Source organism: Macrotis lagotis, chromosome 1, assembly GCF_037893015.1.
Source record: "Macrotis lagotis isolate mMagLag1 chromosome 1, bilby.v1.9.chrom.fasta, whole genome shotgun sequence".
Lineage (NCBI taxonomy): Eukaryota > Metazoa > Chordata > Mammalia > Peramelemorphia > Peramelidae > Macrotis > Macrotis lagotis.
The window spans coordinates 402,852-419,722 of NC_133658.1; the positions used below are offsets into that span (position 1 = coordinate 402,852).

A 16,871-nucleotide genomic window follows, 5' to 3' on the forward strand; every position below is an offset into this window, starting at 1 on the left:
TTCTGGGGTTCGCCGAGGCGTCGCTCCTTCACCGTGTCTGCTGTCTGTCTGCCTGGCGCTGCTCTGGTTCCGTGCTCATCGATTCCTCGTTTGTTTTTTTTTAGGACGCACTCTTGTCTTCCAGCGTGAAAGCTCCTCAGAGACCCACTATCCTCCTGGTCTGGCTCTAGCGTGGAGGCCGGGCAGGCGCCCCGGCTGCTCGGCTCCTGCACTAAGAGGCCTTCGCCGCGGCCGGACCTTAGCCCCCTGAGCTTCTGGACTGGGGCTCCCCCTTAAACGTCCTAGTTCTGGGTAACACTTTGAAGGATAGTGGGTCTTTGTGTGACTCTCACTGCTGTTGCACCCCCACCCCAACCGGCCAGCCTCTCGCATCCCCTGTCTCCCTGGGCGGCCGCCCCAATGCACAAAGACCCACTATCTCTCCGCCCCCCTCTGCTTGCTCTCCTCCATGGGCTGTGATGGCTTTGCTTTTCCTCAAGCGCCAGTGACCACATCAGCGTGTGCGGGGGCTCAAAGGCAGGAGGAGCTTGCGGGGGTCGGGGGCCAGCCCTTGGCCACCTCCTGCCCTCACTTGAGCCCTCTCTGCTAACCCCGCCTGGGGGTGGTGGGCACTGGGGCTTTCTGGGGTGGCCGTGTGGCTGGGAGGCTGTCCTGAGAACATTGACTGAGAATGCAAGGCACATGTGCGAGGGCGCGAGGGTTCGGCTCCCGGCTCTGCCTTGTTGACCTCGGGCCACTGTCTAGGCCTTGGGTTCCAGAAGCGGTCGCCTCTGAAATTAGGGGGGGCAGCACTGACCCGATGCAGGCCTTCATCAGCCTCCAGGGGCTACTGGTCAGGTTCCTAGTCCAGGATGGCGCAGTGGCAGCTGACTTGCGGGCACGGTCATGATCTATGAGGCCTTGGCCTGGCGTTTGAGACCTCTCAATGGGTCCCCATCTCTAGGAGACTCGGGGGCCGGTGGGTGGGGTAGAAGGGCGCGTTGGAAAAGGCCACTGCAGATCGCACCTTAGCTCAGACCTCACGGCTTGTGATGGCCACCTGGCGTCATTAGTGCAAGTTGAGTTTCTGACCATCAGTGTCGCATTGTACAGGAAAGCGAATAAATGCTGTTTATGCAATTTTATCATGTTTACAAATGTCTGTGCAATTGACTGGGGGGCCGACTGGGCTCGGTACCCCGGAAGGGCGTTTTCTCCAAAGAAAAGTCCTCCCCAGCTCCCAAGCCTCTCTTGTGCAATAGTTAGGCTCCAGGCCCCGGGGAGGCACTGCGGGCCCGACCAGGGAGAGCGTGCCTTTGGCAGCATGGAGTCAGTTGTGGGGAGAGGGAATCTGTCTTTCTCCGAAGTTCAGAGAGCTTCTGGGGATCTTCACCCTCAGGTAGATGTGGGACAGAGATGAGCTGAGGCGCAGTTTGACGGGATGTACTCACCTCGGCAGTGTTCGCAACTGAATGACTATAGGGTCTCGGCAGAAGCTTGTGCCTTTTCTGTGGGTAGACACAGAAAGGGTTCAAGGACAGGGGAGTCTAGGGGTGTCCGCAGACAGAGGAGAGACCCCTCTCCTGGAGCCGTCTGAGGGAGCCACCGCCGCCGCCCCCTCCTCTGGTCCAAAGCGCTATTTGCCAAGTTATTGAAAGATACATTTAAATAGAATCTCTGACAGCGAATCCAGATGCTCTGGGGGGACAGGGCCTTAAGGAATGCTGCTCTGCGCTGCTGCCATGTCCCTTGTGATTGCGTTGTTGCCGGGCACCGTCAGAGGTGGCGGGCCCCGTGGGCATGCTTGGGCCTGGGGCTCGTTGTCGCCATCTCTGGATTTTCCCTGTCTGTCCAACAACTATGCAAGCAGTTTATTAAAGGGACACAAACCAGATGAGTTGTGCGTGTGTTTCTTTGGAAGCCCCCTGAGAGAGAACTCCTGGTGCAGGACCCCCCATCCCCCATGCAGGGTGGGCGCCACAGGTTGTCTGTTGTCTGTTGTCAGGAGTTTCTTGCAAAGTGATGAGCCTGGGCATGGTGTCACCCCCAAACTGACCTCCAGGAGGAAGGTCAGCGAGTGCCCCCAAGGGCCCAGACCTCTCCCTGTAATGTGTGGGTATGCCAGGGCATCCCCCTTCTCCTGGGGACCCTGGGCACAGTGCGAAGCTAACAAATCTGAAATGTTGCTTCTGAGGCCTCCTGAGCGAGCAGCCCCTCACTGTGGGAGCCGCCAAGGATGGCGTAGGCCCAGGGCTTCCAGGCGTGGGTTCTCATTCTCGGGGTTCTCCCTAAGCCATCCCCAGATTCAACAGCAGCAATGCTTCATCCCCTGCCCCCATACCCTTGCCTGACTAGCCTCCCCTACCCTGGACCCTTCCTGCTCCCCCCAATAGCTGTCTCTTCTCTTGACTGGCCTGAGTCCTAGAGGGTGCAGGTTTTTCCCATCTGCCTTTTCTGCAGCACCTGGTAGAGCCAGGACTAAGTAGAACCTCCCAGCTAACTAGCAAGCTGGGCCAGGGCTGGGCAGCTTGTCCAGGCTATGAAGGCAGCGCCTGCCCTGAGGCAGACACGTAGTGGAGGGGAGTCCGCCAAGGTCAGACTCCCGTTCTGACATCAAGGAGCAGGCGCTGGGGGAGTCTGGTGCCCAAACCGGACACCTGCTCTGGGGTCACCGTCAGCCTCTCAGTGGTGCCTCCTTCCAGGGCCTATCAGGCACCATGGAACCCACCATGGTCCTGCCCCAGAAGTGCTGGGCAAGGGCAGCCCACCCAGCCCAGGTTCAGTCCCACCCTGGGCTGCCTTAGCCGAAGGGGCCAGGGCCTGGAAGGGGCCCCCTCCCATTCTGGTTTCTGTGGCATCACCTGGGCAGAGAAGACAGTGAAGGGGACAGATGCAGCAGGAGTCTTTGGACACTAGTGACCCCTGGCCGCCTATCTCACAAGGGGCAGTGGGCATCCCCTGGGATTGGGGTGTCCAGGGAGTGACAGCCAGATCTGCAGGAAAATCTCCCGGATGCCCTAGAAGGGTCTCCGAGACTCTAGCCAAGGGGGACCAATAGCTGGCACTGCCATTGCAGTCTTGGGGCCAGAGGGCACAACTCTGAGCCTTGGTTGGAGTGTGCTGTGCCTCTTGTCTCCCTCCGGCATCCCCACTCCAGCGCTCGCTCATCATCCCCCTCCCCTATCTCTTCCCTCTGCTCTCCCCCAATAACAGAGCAGGTGACAGGTTCATCCTTTAGAGGTGAAGGCTGAGCCAACTCCCATTCACATCTCCCCCCTCCTTCCTCCCTGCCCGGACCCACCCTAGACCTGCTAAATGGGTGACTCTGGGCGAGCCCCTTCAAACGCCCCCCCCAAGCCTCGATTATCTCACCTGTAGAATGGGGGTCCCACTGACACACAAAAAGAGGCAGAAGAGAATTCTAGTTCAAACTGGGCCCAGCTGGTGGACCAGGGTTTGGCTGGCCTCCAGCAAGGCTCCTAGGGACTCAGGCCCTGACTTGGAGGTGGGTGACACAGAGAGACAGAGAGAGACAGGGACAGAAAGAGACGGAAAATGGAGAGCACCTGCCTCCCCATGAGGAAAGCCAGTGCCGTTCCTCCAGGACGTCGTTGGTTTAGCCTGGATGGCGCTCTCAGGGCAATGGCGTATGTAGCTTGTCAGATGTCCGTCCCGATGGAGACAGATCAATGACTAAGTCACGTGAGAGAGGGCTGAAGCCAGGCCAATGGAAGCGAGTTCGACTTTCCCGGGGAGTCCTCGAGTCTGAGCACAGGGGAGGGGGGCCAATTGGAGCCCCAGCTTCCTGCAAGCCCACCTGCAGCCACGGCCAAGGTAGAGCCATCACCTTGTGTTCTCTGCCTTGGCTGGGAGCCCCCCAGAATAGGCTGTCCCTCTGGGGTACCATGTTTTCAGACTAGAGAGCCTGTGGGGAGCATGGACAGTTGGCTTGGCCGGTTGGGGAGCAAGGAGGCCAATGGGGCAGAACCTCGAGGAAGACCTACCAGACGAGGCAAGTTCTGAAGGAAGAGCCTGGTGACGAGTGGGGTTAGGGGATCCTCTTGTGAGGTGGACAGGACCCAGACTGCCAGAGGCTGAAAACTGAGTGGGGAATGAGAAAGTAGAGGCAAGGTGGGGGCACTTGTGGGGGAGACAATGATTTCTAGGGAGGTTTTTGGAAGAGGGAAAATGGGCTTCCTGAGGTATCATGGCAGTGGCAGGTCCCATGCCAGTCAAGGGTCCTAGGTGCCCACCCGTTCTGGCACATCCTGCCTAGCTCCATTGACTCTGAAGCACCAAGCATGACCAGTCCTTTTGGGGGACTGAGGATCTGCCAGCCAACTGTGGTCCCTGGGCACATAGTGGCTTCCTGATGAGAGTTGCATGGCCAGATGCATCCCGGGGAGGACGGTGGTCTCCGTGGAAAGGGGCCCCTCCCCACCATCCAGCATGAATGTGGGACACTCTGGGAGATGAAGGGAGAGGATCTGAAGGCCCGAGGCAGACCCAGGGGGTGCCCCAGTTGGTGTGAGAATGGGCATACAGGGGGCAGCTAGGTGGCACAGTGGATAGAACACCGGCCCTGGAGTCAGGAGTACTTGAGTTCAAATCCGACCTCAGACACTTAATAATGACCTAGCTGTGTGGCCTTGGGCAAGCCACTTAACCCCATTGCCTTGCAAAAAAAAAAAAAAAAAAAATCTAAGAGAATGGGCATCCAGGCCTTTCACTTCTCCAGCTGCCCCCCTTTTTCTGCAGCACCCTGGCCTTGTCCTGGTGTCCGTGCGTCCATCCGTCTCTCCGCCTTCTCTCATTCCCCCCACCCCTCTTTCTTGGGATCTATCCATCTATGGCCTCCACTTCCTTCCAGCCTCCACACTCAATCACAAATGACCCACAAGTGTCAAATCCAGGGGCCTCTTCTCTGGCCTCGGACGCCCCTCCTCTCTTGGATGCTCTCCTCCTCTCTGTCAGATCTGGGGATCCTTGGGAGCCTTCCTGGACCCCTCCTCTTTTCCATTTTCCTACTCCTTCACTCGGATTCAATTCCCATCTCGGGCCGATGGTTCTCAACTCTGCCCGTCCTGCCCTGGTCTCTTGGCTGCCCCCAGCCTGACTTCTCTTGACTGGACATGTCCAAACTGAGCTCACCATACTTCCCCCTAAACCCTCCACCTCCCCACCCTTTAACCTTCCTCGTCCCTCAGGCTTTGGCCCTCACTCTCCCCACCCTCACTCAATATGGTGCCACAACCTACCAGTCTTCCCTCTGCACCATCCTGCTGCCAGCCACTCTGGTGTAGCCCCTCCTTGCCTCGGGCCTGGTCTGGCAGTAGTTGCTGGGGGGCCTGCCTGCGCCCGACCTTGCCCACTCAGCCTCCAGAGTGACTTTTCTGATATCCAGGCCTGACCCTGTCCCTCCCTATTGCCTCGAACACAGAGCACACTTGCTCCTCCAAGCCCTTCCTGGGTTCTCAGGCTTCCTCCACCTTCCATGCCCCTGGCCTTCTGGCCTGGCCAGGCCCTGGGCATTTTTTCTGGCCATGATCACCCGGGTCTGGTAGTCTCTTCCTCCTGACTCCCTTGGCTCTTGGTCTTCCCCTTCCCATCTGGGTCTCATGGGTACAAGGGCGTTGGGGTGTTGTCTCCTCTTAGCCTGCTCCTCAAGGGGGGAGGTCTGTGCCTTTGTGTCTTGGGCACTTGGTGTCTAGTAGGTGTTAAATAAATACTCATAGAGGTCATTTGAGGCAAGTTTTCCCAGAGGATCACCTGCTTGGAACCAGGAAGCAAGGCTAGGCTTGTGGAAGTGGGGGCTTCAGGTCGGGGGGGCAGCCTGCCAGCTGTCCGGCAGCAGGGTCTGGCCCACTGTCCCTCAGGCCTGGTCAGGACACAACCCGTACGAAGGGAAGCAAGGATGAGGATGGAGGCAGGCAGAGGCTCCCATCGTGAGGCCCAGATGTTAGAACTGGTCCAGGGGGCGGCAGAGCCACTACAGCGTTCTTGGCTGGAGGATGATGTGTCACTTGGACCCGTGGGGGCAGGGAGTGACTTATCAGATCATCTGGACTCAGCTGGGGGAGATTTGGGCCAGGGGTGGCAGAGCCGTCAGGGCACGGTGGGCATGCAGCCTTTCCAAGAGGCGGCGAGGGGAGTGCCGCCCTCTGCCTTGCCCTTCCCCCATCAGGGGTCTGGCTGACTGTCTGTGCACTTTGCCCAGGGTGTGCTGATCTCCAGAGCCTGGACACCATGGCCCCCATGGAGAGGAAGCGGCAGGGCTACATCCACGAGCTGATCCGGACCGAGGAGAGGTACATGGATGACCTGCAGCTGGTCACTGAGGTGAGGCCCCTACCTGAGGTGACTGGGTAAGACAGATGGAGAGACCTTGGGGTCAGCTGGCCAGGGCCGAGGGCAGAAGTTGAGGAAGGACCCTACCTCCAGGCCAAGGTTCAGACAACTTTTCCTCGTCCTCCACTTCGATGGATCTCTCCCATGGTGTGGACCACACACCCCCATCACCCCATGGCTTCCAGGATTTGCCTGGGGAGCAACCAGACTTCTCATCATCCCATCAAGGAGGGCGAGGGAGAGAGAAAAAAGGGAGGCAGAGAAGGGGGGCCCCAGAAAGCTGACCTGTATGAGCAGGAAGGGCCACAGCTGGGATGGGGTCCAGGTGGCCCCCAAGGACCCAGGGATTGAAGAACAGCGAAGATCAGAGAGGGTCCCAATGGATCCAAGGGCTTAGGTTGAAAGCTGGCAACCCATTAGCCCCTCACCCTCACTCACTGTTTGGGTTTCTTGAAGCATCAAAGGGGAACAAGAACCTCCCTTGCGGAGGGCCGAGAATGTGCCCCAGCCCCATCACTGTTATTACCAGTGACCTCTGCGGGACATAGGCACCAGACCACCATCATGTTTGTCATACATCTTCTGGATCTTCTGGATCTTCAGGAGGGACCGCCTGCAAACCCCTCACCCCTCCATCTTACAGAGGACTGTGTTAGCACAGGATAGTCCTCCTGGACCTCATCCATATGCCCAACTCCTCCTTCATTTTGGTCTTCCTTCCAGTTCTTATCCTCCCCCCAATCCCCTTATGTAACATCGACCCAGCACCCCCATGTACCAGGCTCCATGCCCACTGAGAGCAGGGCTCCCAGTCTCCCTGGCCAGATGACACTACTTTTGGGCAAACTCCTGATGAAAAGTGGCCTTTTTCCCCTCGAGTCCAAGCTTGGACGCCTCGGGGCAGGGGGTACATAGCCAGAGACCCCCTTGTCCCCAGCATCTCTGGGGGCAACTTCGCTGACCCGCCTAGGACTTGGGCAGCTGACTTTTTGAACCCCGAAGGACAGGATTGCTTTGGTGCTTACAAGGCATAAATAGGCAAAGGAAGACCAGAATCATTTGCGCATATGCACAAGCCTCCCCGTGTCGGGAGCTCTCCCTGCCAAATTTCCTCCTCCATCCTCCCAAGAGAACGTGGTCGTCCCACAGAGAGCTGCCCCCAAACTCCCCCCACCCCTTGGCAGGTGGACCTTGGAGGCTGCCAGCTTTCCTGAAGTGCCCGGGTGTGTCAGCTGCTCTCTTCGCCATCGTGGTTGTTTTCTAGACACAGTTCACTCCACGCACATGTGTGTGTGCACAGACATGCCTGCATGTGTGTGTGTGTGTCTCCACTCTTTCAAATCTAAACCCTTTTGGATTAGATCTGACTGGGTCCTTAGGTCCCTCTCCTTGTCTCAACTGGCCTAGGCCCCGCCACAGCGCAGCGTCCTGCCCCTGACCCCCTCTGGGACTTCCTCCACTGCTCCCCTCCAGCCTGGATTCACTTGGTTCTTTGGAGGTGGGAGGTGGAGGGAAGGGGCACAGAGTGATGCTGGAGGCATCACTGAGGAGGAGCAGCCACTTGGGCAGGGGGACAGAGAGAGACAGACCCCTCTGCCCTCCCAGGGGCCCCCGGACGCCGCCTCCCAGGGTCAGGTCTTACCCGTGTGTCCCCCTGGGCTCCACATGACACTTGGTTCTGCCCCTTCCCCGTTGTCTAGCCACCCTCCCTCCCAGGGACTGGGGGGGGGGGGGCAATGAGGCAACACCTGTAATTCTTTGTGGATGGCAAAGTGACCTGAGTTTGCTGAGGGGGGGTTCCTCTGCCTCAGCCCCCCCCCCACCAGGGTCCCCGCACCACAACCCCCGAGGGCAGTTTCTGTCTTGAAGGCACAAAGCAGTCTGGGTCTGGAAGCCAATAGGCTCCTTGCTGGGGGGGACTCTAGGTCTTTCAGAAGCGCATGGCCGAGGCCGGCTGTCTTAGTGAAGGAGAAATGGCCATCATCTTTGTCAACTGGAAGGAGATCATCATGTCTAATACGAAGCTCCTCAAGTGAGTGGACCAGTCCCCCAGCCCACCCCCTACTGCCCTTCAAGGGTCCCCCCAGTCCTGCCCTCATCATTCTCTGAGGTTCCCCAGCCCAACCCCCACTGCTCACTGAGGGTTCCCTTGTCGCCAAACTGGGTGAGGCCAGACCTAAGGACCCAGAGCAGAGCCTCCTCCCCCTATATTCTCAAACAACTGGGAAAGGAAAAGTCTATAGAGACCCCCCCCCAGACTGAGCTGAGGGTTCAGAAGACCCTCAACAAAGATTAGAAAGTCCAGGAGACCTAGCCCTGTGTGTGTGATGTCAGCAAAGCTTGACTGATGCCTTGACCTTGCTGACCACAAAGCTGCCCAGCAGGGGGCGCCCCCCTGTGGCCTGGGTCCCACCTCCTTTGGGGGACTCCAGACTGGCTGGGAGTCCCCTCGGTGGCCACCCCACTTTGTCCCCTTTTCTCACTTATAAAGGGCCCTGAGGGGCCCTGGAAGGTCTGCAGACTGGACTTGGACTCTGAGCCCCTGGGCAAGACCCTTGAGTCTCTCCTCTGGGATCCACATAGTGGGACCACCGGGTGTCCTTTGCTTCCTGGGTGAGACATGAGGGTGCAGGACACTGGTGAGAGGGCCCCACATCATTCACAGTGACCTCGGGGGGCTCCGGATGATCCACACGCTGCGGGCCGAGGCCTCTTGTGTTCACAGGCTAACATGTCCACCTTGAACCCGGATGTGGATTGAGACTTTTCTTGGAACACTTGGAGCTTATTTCTCCCACAGGAGACCCTGAGTCTGCCCCTCCCCTTCCCTTCCCGGGTGCCTCCCTTCGGAGAGCTCCCCTTGTCCAGTGGGCCGGGCTTCCAGGACACTTCCCTGTACTGACTGGAGGCCATGTACATGGCTCCGGTGGGTTTGAACCTGAGGTGCCCTCCCTCCTGCCTTCCCTGACCAGGTCCGGCCTTTCTTCATTACAGGGCCTTCCCTCTGGTGGTGAGCTCCTGTTTATTTTGTGTCCCTTGTGGACTGGGCAGGATCTGGCACTCAGTCAGTGCCTAATCAGTGCGTGCGGGCAGGAAATGATGAGGCAGTAGTGCTGTAAGTCAGCCAAGAATGCAGGGTAGTAGGACCTTCTCAAGCTCTGTTGGCAGAGGCTGGGCCTGGGTCTGACCACAGCCACCATTTTTTGGAGGGGCTGGAAGGGCCCCAGATCTTGGTCAGGGGAAGAGCCTGGAGTGAGACAGGAAAGATTCACCTTGTCCTCCTGGACCCCAGTGGGCAGAATGAAGCAGGATGAAGTGGGCAGCTGCAGAGACCAGCCCCATTGCAGGTCTTCCTGCTGGTCACTTGCAAGCCCCTGGGGGACTCATTCTGGTTCTGCTCCCCTTGCAAAGTCCCCGTTGCCTCCCTGGGAGGGAGCTTTGTAACACCCAGAAACCCCTCCTTTGCCTGCAGCTGTTATTTCTGGGGCTTTCACAAAGGCCAGAGGGTATGCACATGTGAGTGTGTAATGGTGTGGATGGGTAAAGTATGCATGGTGTGCCATGTGAGTGTGTACTCTGCTTGGATGCATCGTGGGAGGGTATGGAGCATCTGCTCATGTGAGGTGCAAGTGTACCCATGAGTGGTACATGCATAATTTGCTCAGTGTGCATGTGTGTGACTGTGTGCACACACATGGTCTGCAGTCACAGCAGCAAGGTCACACTGGGGCAGGGGCAGCAGAGCCCCGCATGCGCCCGGCACACTGGGTGGACAGCTGGATGGTGAATTGGAGCTGCCGGGCTCTCCCACAGGGCTCTGCGGGTACGGAAGAAGACGGGAGGGGAGAAGATGCCAGTGCAGATGATTGGGGACATCGTGGCGGCCGAGCTGTCCCACATGCAAGCTTACATCCGATTCTGCAGCTGCCAACTCAACGGGGCAGCCTTGCTTCAGCAGAAGACTGATGAGGATGCCGAGTTCAAAGAGTTCCTGAAGGTAACACTCCCTCTTGGGTCCATGCCCAAGGGCCAGCCCCACTTAGGCTGACATCTTGCACCTTTCCATCCTCACCTGGGTCATAGGTTTGAATCTCCTCCCCACTGAGCATCTGCTCCGAGCGGGTGATGAGCCGGGGTTCAGTGAATATCACCCACAGATGGAGTCCTCCATCAGCCTCCCCAAAACACAGCCAACAAAATTCAGTTTAGCCAACCCGTGTCCAGATCATCAATGGAAAAAATCCAAGTCCAGCGAAGAGCTAAGGTTAGGAAGATCAGGACTGGAGGAACCACTTCCTCTGAGGTTTGGACCCCTGAGCCAGGACTCAATTCAGTCCCAGAACTGAAAAGGCCCAACAGATTTGGCAGACAAGACCATAGTGATGCAGATTAACTGGAACCTCTGGTGCTCAAAAGAAAGGGGAACAGAGTCAGGCAATTAAGTGGAGAGACTCTCACCAACAAGGAGAAACCTCTCCTCTTCACCCAGCCTCCTAATTGTCAAACTATTAAAAACAAAGAAAAAGTGATCTCAGGTTTCAAGAGCTGCTCAGAATAGTGCAGTGCATAGGTGCTAGAAGACCTGAGTTCAAATCTAACCTCAGACATTCACCAGCTGTGTGACCCTGGGCAAGGTTCCTTACCTCTGTCTGTCTTAGTTTCCTTCTCTGTAAAATGAGGACAATAAGAAAACCTTAAATTACTCCCTAACTCACCATTATTATGATTAGTCAAGTGAGGAACAAAGGAAATCTGAAAAGGCAAAGAGAAGAAATATTTGTGGTCCAAGGGGACCCATGCCTGGACCAGGACCTGCAAGCATGGCGGCCCATGATGCAGAGAAGTGAAGAAAAGAGATCACCAGACATTTAAATTTAGGAGCGTGATACGAAGAAAAGAGGTAGAAGAAATCACTGTGAATACCTGGGGAAGTCATCTGCCAATGTGATTGGCTTCTGGACTGCTGGAAGAGCGTCAGGAGGGCAGGTGGCCTGAGAACACAGGCAAGACAAGTGATGTGGAAAGATGCTCGATTGCAGATTGCCATAGAGACCTTGCTCTTTGAGCTTCCTCCTGTCCCCCCCAGGTGGAGACAATGGGCTCAAAAGATGAAAGACTAGACATGTTTCTGGGCATGGTCACTGAGAAGGGAAGGAAATGCTGAATCAGAAATAGGAGTGTTGGGGCGGCTAGGTGGCACAGCGGATAGAGCACCGATCCTGGAGTCAGGAAGACCTGAGTTCAAATCCACCTCAGACACTTAATGCTTGCTCAGCTGTGTGACCTTGGGCAAGCCACTTAACCCTGTTGCCTTGCAAAAAACAAAAACCTAAAAAAAAGGAAATAGGAGAGTACACTGGGATCCAAAGCTGGCCAGGAAAGCCACAGGCCTTCAGCAAGGGCCCCTCCAGGAGGACTGGGAAGACCCATTTCTTCAAGGGAGGGCCTCCCCCAGAGGGATCAAATGGCAGCTCTTCAGACTCAAGAAGGCCAAAAGCCGCTGGCATCCTTGAGAAGTGGCAGGATGGGCAGGCGGGATCCTTGGAGGGTTACGGAGCACAGTAGAGACATCGCACATGGGGAGAAGGACCGAGTTTTTCCACAAAGGGAAGTAAGGAGAAAGGCAGGGAAGGCAGGCCTTAAACTCTAGGCAAGAGGACTAGATTTGTAGTCCTAGCAACATTCTAGATGGAGCTCTTAGTGGGGTGCTTAGTGACCCTGTAGAAAGGAAAGCCGTGGTCTGAGAGCTCTGGCCTGGCTTCAGGACTCACCTCCTGTAAAATATACCTGCATAGAGAGTCTGCCACACTCTTGTTGGGGAAGAGGTAATGGGAGGGCAACTGGGTGACTTCAGAACCCAAGGAGTCAGTTGTTCACAATCCCGTGTCTGCAAGGGCTCCATGCTTTGGGCTAGGGTACCTGGTCTCACCCCTTTTCCAGGTGACCCCATGAGAGAAGGAGAACAAACTCCTCTAGATGCAGATGCAAAGAGACCTTGAGATCCTAGGTGCTAGTTGAGATGATAAATAGCTTCAGCAAAGCCACAGGCTATAAAGTCAACAGATAAAACTTAATGTTTCTATAATAACAAAATCTAAGAAGCAGTAACAGAAGGAAAATTCTATTCCAAGCAATTAATTGGCTAAAACCGAGCTCAAAAATACTGAAAGAGAAATCATGAGGAAGGAGGGACAGCACTTCCAAACTCAAACCATATTAAAAAATGGCAATCATCAAAACCATAAGGGAATGGTTAAAAAATGGACAGATAAGAGTAATAGAGCAGACTAGTCAAGGATGAACTGGGAACAATGGAACTCAACACTCCAATGTTCTAGAAAATGGAAAATATAAATTATATAGGAAAGAATTCCCTACTTGATTAAATACTACAGGGAAAACTGGAAAGCAGTCTGGAAGAAATCAGGCTTAAACTGGCACCTTTCATCATAACCCGTAATTATTCTACACGAATACATAAGCCTTAATAGTTTGTTTTGTTTTGTTTTTGGCAAGGCGATGGGATTAAGTGACTTGTCCAAGGTCACACTACCAGGTAATAAATTCAGAGGTCATATTTAAACTCAGCTCCTCCTGACTTCCAGGGCTGGTACTCTATCCACTACACCATCCAGCTGTCCCTTAGCTTTAATATTAAATAATTTTACTAGAAAATATTATAAAAAAATAGGGGGAAACTGATTTTAATCCTTAATATTTTGCATTTATGAGTGGGAGAATTTCTTAATCAACCATGGGACAGAAGCAATTACAGAAGACAAAATATAAAACTTTACATAAAACTGAAAAGGGGGCAGCTAAGTGGTGCAGTGGATAGATCACCGGCCCTGGAGTCAGGAGTACCCGAGTTCAAATCCAGCCTCAGACACTTAATAATGACCTAGCTGTGTGGCCTTGGGCAAGCCACTTAACCCCATTTGCCTTGCAAAAAACTACATAAAACTGAAAAGCTGTCCAGATAAAAGAGTTTGTCTTAATGATTTGATCCCAAGATTTAGAAACAATTAACAAGGCATTGCAGTGGCCTCCTAGAACCCTGGTCCAGGGTCAAATGCTTCCTATCCTTGTGACCATGGGCACGTCACTTCATTGTAATCTGCCTCGGTTTCCTCAGCTGTCAAATGAATGGTGCAGTGCCTCAATCACATTAATGCACAGCTGATGAGTCAGCCCCCGGCTGGGGCAGGGCAGAGGGTACCCAGGAGGTCACAGGCAGACATCTGACCATCTGCCAATACTTGTAACCCTTGATATGGTCTGCAAACTATTTGATGGCAGGTTGAGAAAGGGCAAGAACATGTTGCACGTGGTTAGCATTGGCAAGGATTGATATAATTACTGCACAAACACCAGAATTGTTGGGGATGTGGTAGTTTGGAATTGTAGAGGAAACAATTTTCACCAAGGGGAAGTGCCACCACTGCTCAGTTCATTGTCTCACACACACACACACACACACAGACTTCATGAGCCTCCAGATGAGAACTTCCAACAGGTTTAAACTATTTAAGAGGTAGAATGTCATAAGGTATTTTTTCCTTTTATAGAGGGGAGATTTTCATCCCACAAATCCCAATTATTATTATTAGGACAAGATTAATGTGTTTACTGTAAAAAAAATCTGAATGACAAAAAGAAAGTTGGGAAAATATATAGTAAACATGACATCCTCATCATTATCATTATCATTTATTTTATTTTATTCCTTGGAAATGTGTAAAGTGTTGGACATTTGTTTTCTCATTTCATCCTCACAATTCTGTGGGGTAGATCAGTTTCTAAATAAGGAACTGTTGGTTAAAAATCTCTTAAAGAGGAGCATCAACCAAAGAAGATGAGCAGGTTTCAAAAGAAGAAACACAAATTAGAGTCACCAGGTAGAAGAGAAGGAAAGGTGAAAAGATAGTGTTTCTGACCTTTACTTCATTGAAATTAATTCAAATGTAAGTAGTTAGAAAGGAAGTCTGATAAACTGATAAACTGTATTGCATTTGTAACAATCATTTAAAATAATGACCATTTCTGAAATGACCTGACCACAAATGGCAGGAATGGGCTGGGAGACCAAATCTGGCCAAATGCATGAAAGATTCACATTTTTTGGCACCCCCCCCCCCAGAGCAAGGCTGACCTCTTCTCCCCCTCAGGGTTCCAGTTCTCTGCCCCCTACTAATGAGTGGTACTTGACTTCCATTGAACTATCAGCTAGTTTTTCAAGGGGATATGTATATAAAAAATAAAGCAGTATTTATTTTTATAAAAAATACAGCCTTTTCTCCAACATCTTGGGGAACATGCTCTCTCCTTACCAGCTCAAGTCTCTGGGAAGATTTGTTTCTGCAAAGTGTAGGTCCTCCCAGTTCACATCCAAACTCCACCTCACCATCAAGTGGGTCATTATCTCAGCTCCTACTGAGCTGGGTCTGGATGGTCCCTCCCAGACCTCTTGGTGGCCTGTCCTCCTCCTGACCTTTCAGATCTCATAAGGCTGTGACCTCCAGCCTCCTTCACCCAGAAGGAAGGAGCAGACCCCACCCCAAGCAAGGCCCATTCTCACAGGTCACCCACTGGTCTTAAGAGAGAAGGGCACCTGCCCATAGAACCCCATCCCTCCTCAGGTCCCATCAGCCAGAACAAAGTCCCATGAAGAGGATGGCCAAGGTGCTGCTTGGCATCATTGGTTCCAGTTCTGTGACTGTGGTTAACTGAGTGAGTCCAGGGACCTTCCCTTCTGTGGATGGGGCCAGTGCCCTGGCCTCTCCTCTTGGCAGGATGGGGTCCCCAGGCCAGGGGCTCTCCTGTTCATCTGTCTCTGACTTGGGGTCAAGGTCGTTTTTATCCCTAGCTCCAATTTGATTGGAGACCCAACCCCCAGCCAGGATATCAGAGGGTTGGGGGAGCTCTTGACTGCAGGCAGTCACTGTCTGTTCTGTGACCTCACCAGAGACTGGCCTGTGACCCTCGCTGCCAAGGGATGCCGCTGTCCAGTTTCCTGCTGAAGCCCATGCAGAGGATCACACGCTACCCACTGCTCATCAAGAATGTGAGTCTCCTTGGGCTGCAGGGGGGCAGGATGGGCAACAGCCCCTTCCAGGACCACCGGATGGGGAGGGGAAAGGAGAGAGAGCAGCCAGAGTCTGAGGAGGGTCACCAAACTGCCTTAAGGTCAGTGCTGTTTGGGCTGGTCCCTAGATCCTGGAGAATACCCCAGAAAGCCACGTGGACCACTCTTCCCTGAAGCTCGCCCTGGAGCGCGCCGAAGAGCTCTGCTCCCAGGTCAACGAAGGGGTTCGGGAGAAAGAGAACTCAGACCGCCTGGAGTGGATCCAGGCTCATGTCCAGTGTGAAGGCCTTGCCGAGGTAAGGGTGGGGGGGGCTCCTGAGGCCGGAGACTTCCCCGCTTGCTCAGGATGTTCTAGCTCTGGGGGTCATGGCAGATCTTGGACACTTGTGCGTTACAAAGTTGATTCCGGACCCTGGAGGCTTGGCAGGACAGGGGAGAGGCTGCCAGAAAGTAATTGCCCTGGCAAGCTGGATGAGAGATGAAAGGGAGGTTGAAATGCTGTCAGGCTAGCAAGGGGTTGGGTGGGCCGGGCACCCCTCCCTAGGGAGTGTCTGCCCTCAGAATGCTCCACTGGCGACGGCATCGTCTTGATTGGTGTTTTCTACTCATCAGTAATAATTTCTGATCATTGCTATTATTGATGAGGTGATGATGATGATGATGATGATCATCATCATCATCATCATTATCGTTGTTGTTGTTGTGATCATGGAGAGTGCACTTGAGGTCTGGGGTGGGGGTCCTGACTCCCAGTCTGCCACTATGCCCCTGTTGGGGTTGAGGTTAGCCAGGTTTGGGGCTTGAAAGGCCTCAGTGGAGGCAGAAGAAACCTTGATCATAGGCGGTGTGCAGATGTCCCATCCCCAGGACCAGGGACAGGGCCCAGCTGGAGGAGGTGGGGGTGTTCCAGGATCTCCCTTCCTCACCTTTGGGCTAATCCCAGCCCCCGGCCCCTGAGGAGAAAGGGGCTGGGGGCAGGTTTATAGGACAGAGCCCGACTACCCCCCCTGCCCCAGTTGGACTCCACCCCAGCTTCTCTGCTTCTTCAGCCCCAGGGACTGGAGCCCCCCACAAGAGCCCTCCCATGCCACTGTTAAACTCCCCCCCAGCCCCCTCCTGTCTGTCGCCACCCACCCATCTGAGCGACCCCTGTCTCTGTTGAAGCAACTGGTGTTTAACTCGCTGACCAACTGCCTGGGCCCCCGGAAGCTGCTGCACAGCGGCAAGCTCTACAAGGCCAAGAGCAACAAGGAGCTCTTCGGCTTCCTCTTCACCGACTTCCTGCTGATGACCCATGCCGCCAAGCCCTTCCCGGCCGCCTCCGGCCCCGAGAAGCTCTTCAGCGCCAAGTCCAGCGCCCAGTTCAAGATGTACAAGACGGTGAGGGAGGCCGCGGGCAGGGCACCGCGGGGTGGGGCACCTGCTGGGCGGCACCCCCCCTACCCCCGCACCCGGCCCG

The 16,871-nt window shown here is 54.6% G+C and overlaps 1 protein-coding gene across 5 annotated transcripts in view; it reads left to right on the top strand.

Annotated features, from left to right (window-relative positions):
- The window catches only part of ITSN2 (intersectin 2), an 81,639-nt gene that overhangs the window by 61,023 nt on the left and 3,745 nt on the right, over nt 1-16,871 (top strand). For 4 of the 5 annotated variants that reach the window (XM_074194325.1, XM_074194295.1, XM_074194311.1 and 1 more), the window contains 6 exons: nt 6,197-6,318; nt 8,253-8,359; nt 10,141-10,324; nt 15,293-15,391; nt 15,541-15,708; nt 16,577-16,792. In XM_074194325.1, the coding sequence (XP_074050426.1) occupies nt 6,197-6,318; nt 8,253-8,359; nt 10,141-10,324; nt 15,293-15,391; nt 15,541-15,708; nt 16,577-16,792 (896 nt within the window). Of the gene's footprint in view, nt 1-104; nt 6,152-6,196; nt 6,319-8,252; nt 8,360-10,140; nt 10,325-15,292; nt 15,392-15,540; nt 15,709-16,576; nt 16,793-16,871 lie in introns of those variants that run through there. The other variant, XM_074194318.1, reaches the window with a different exon arrangement.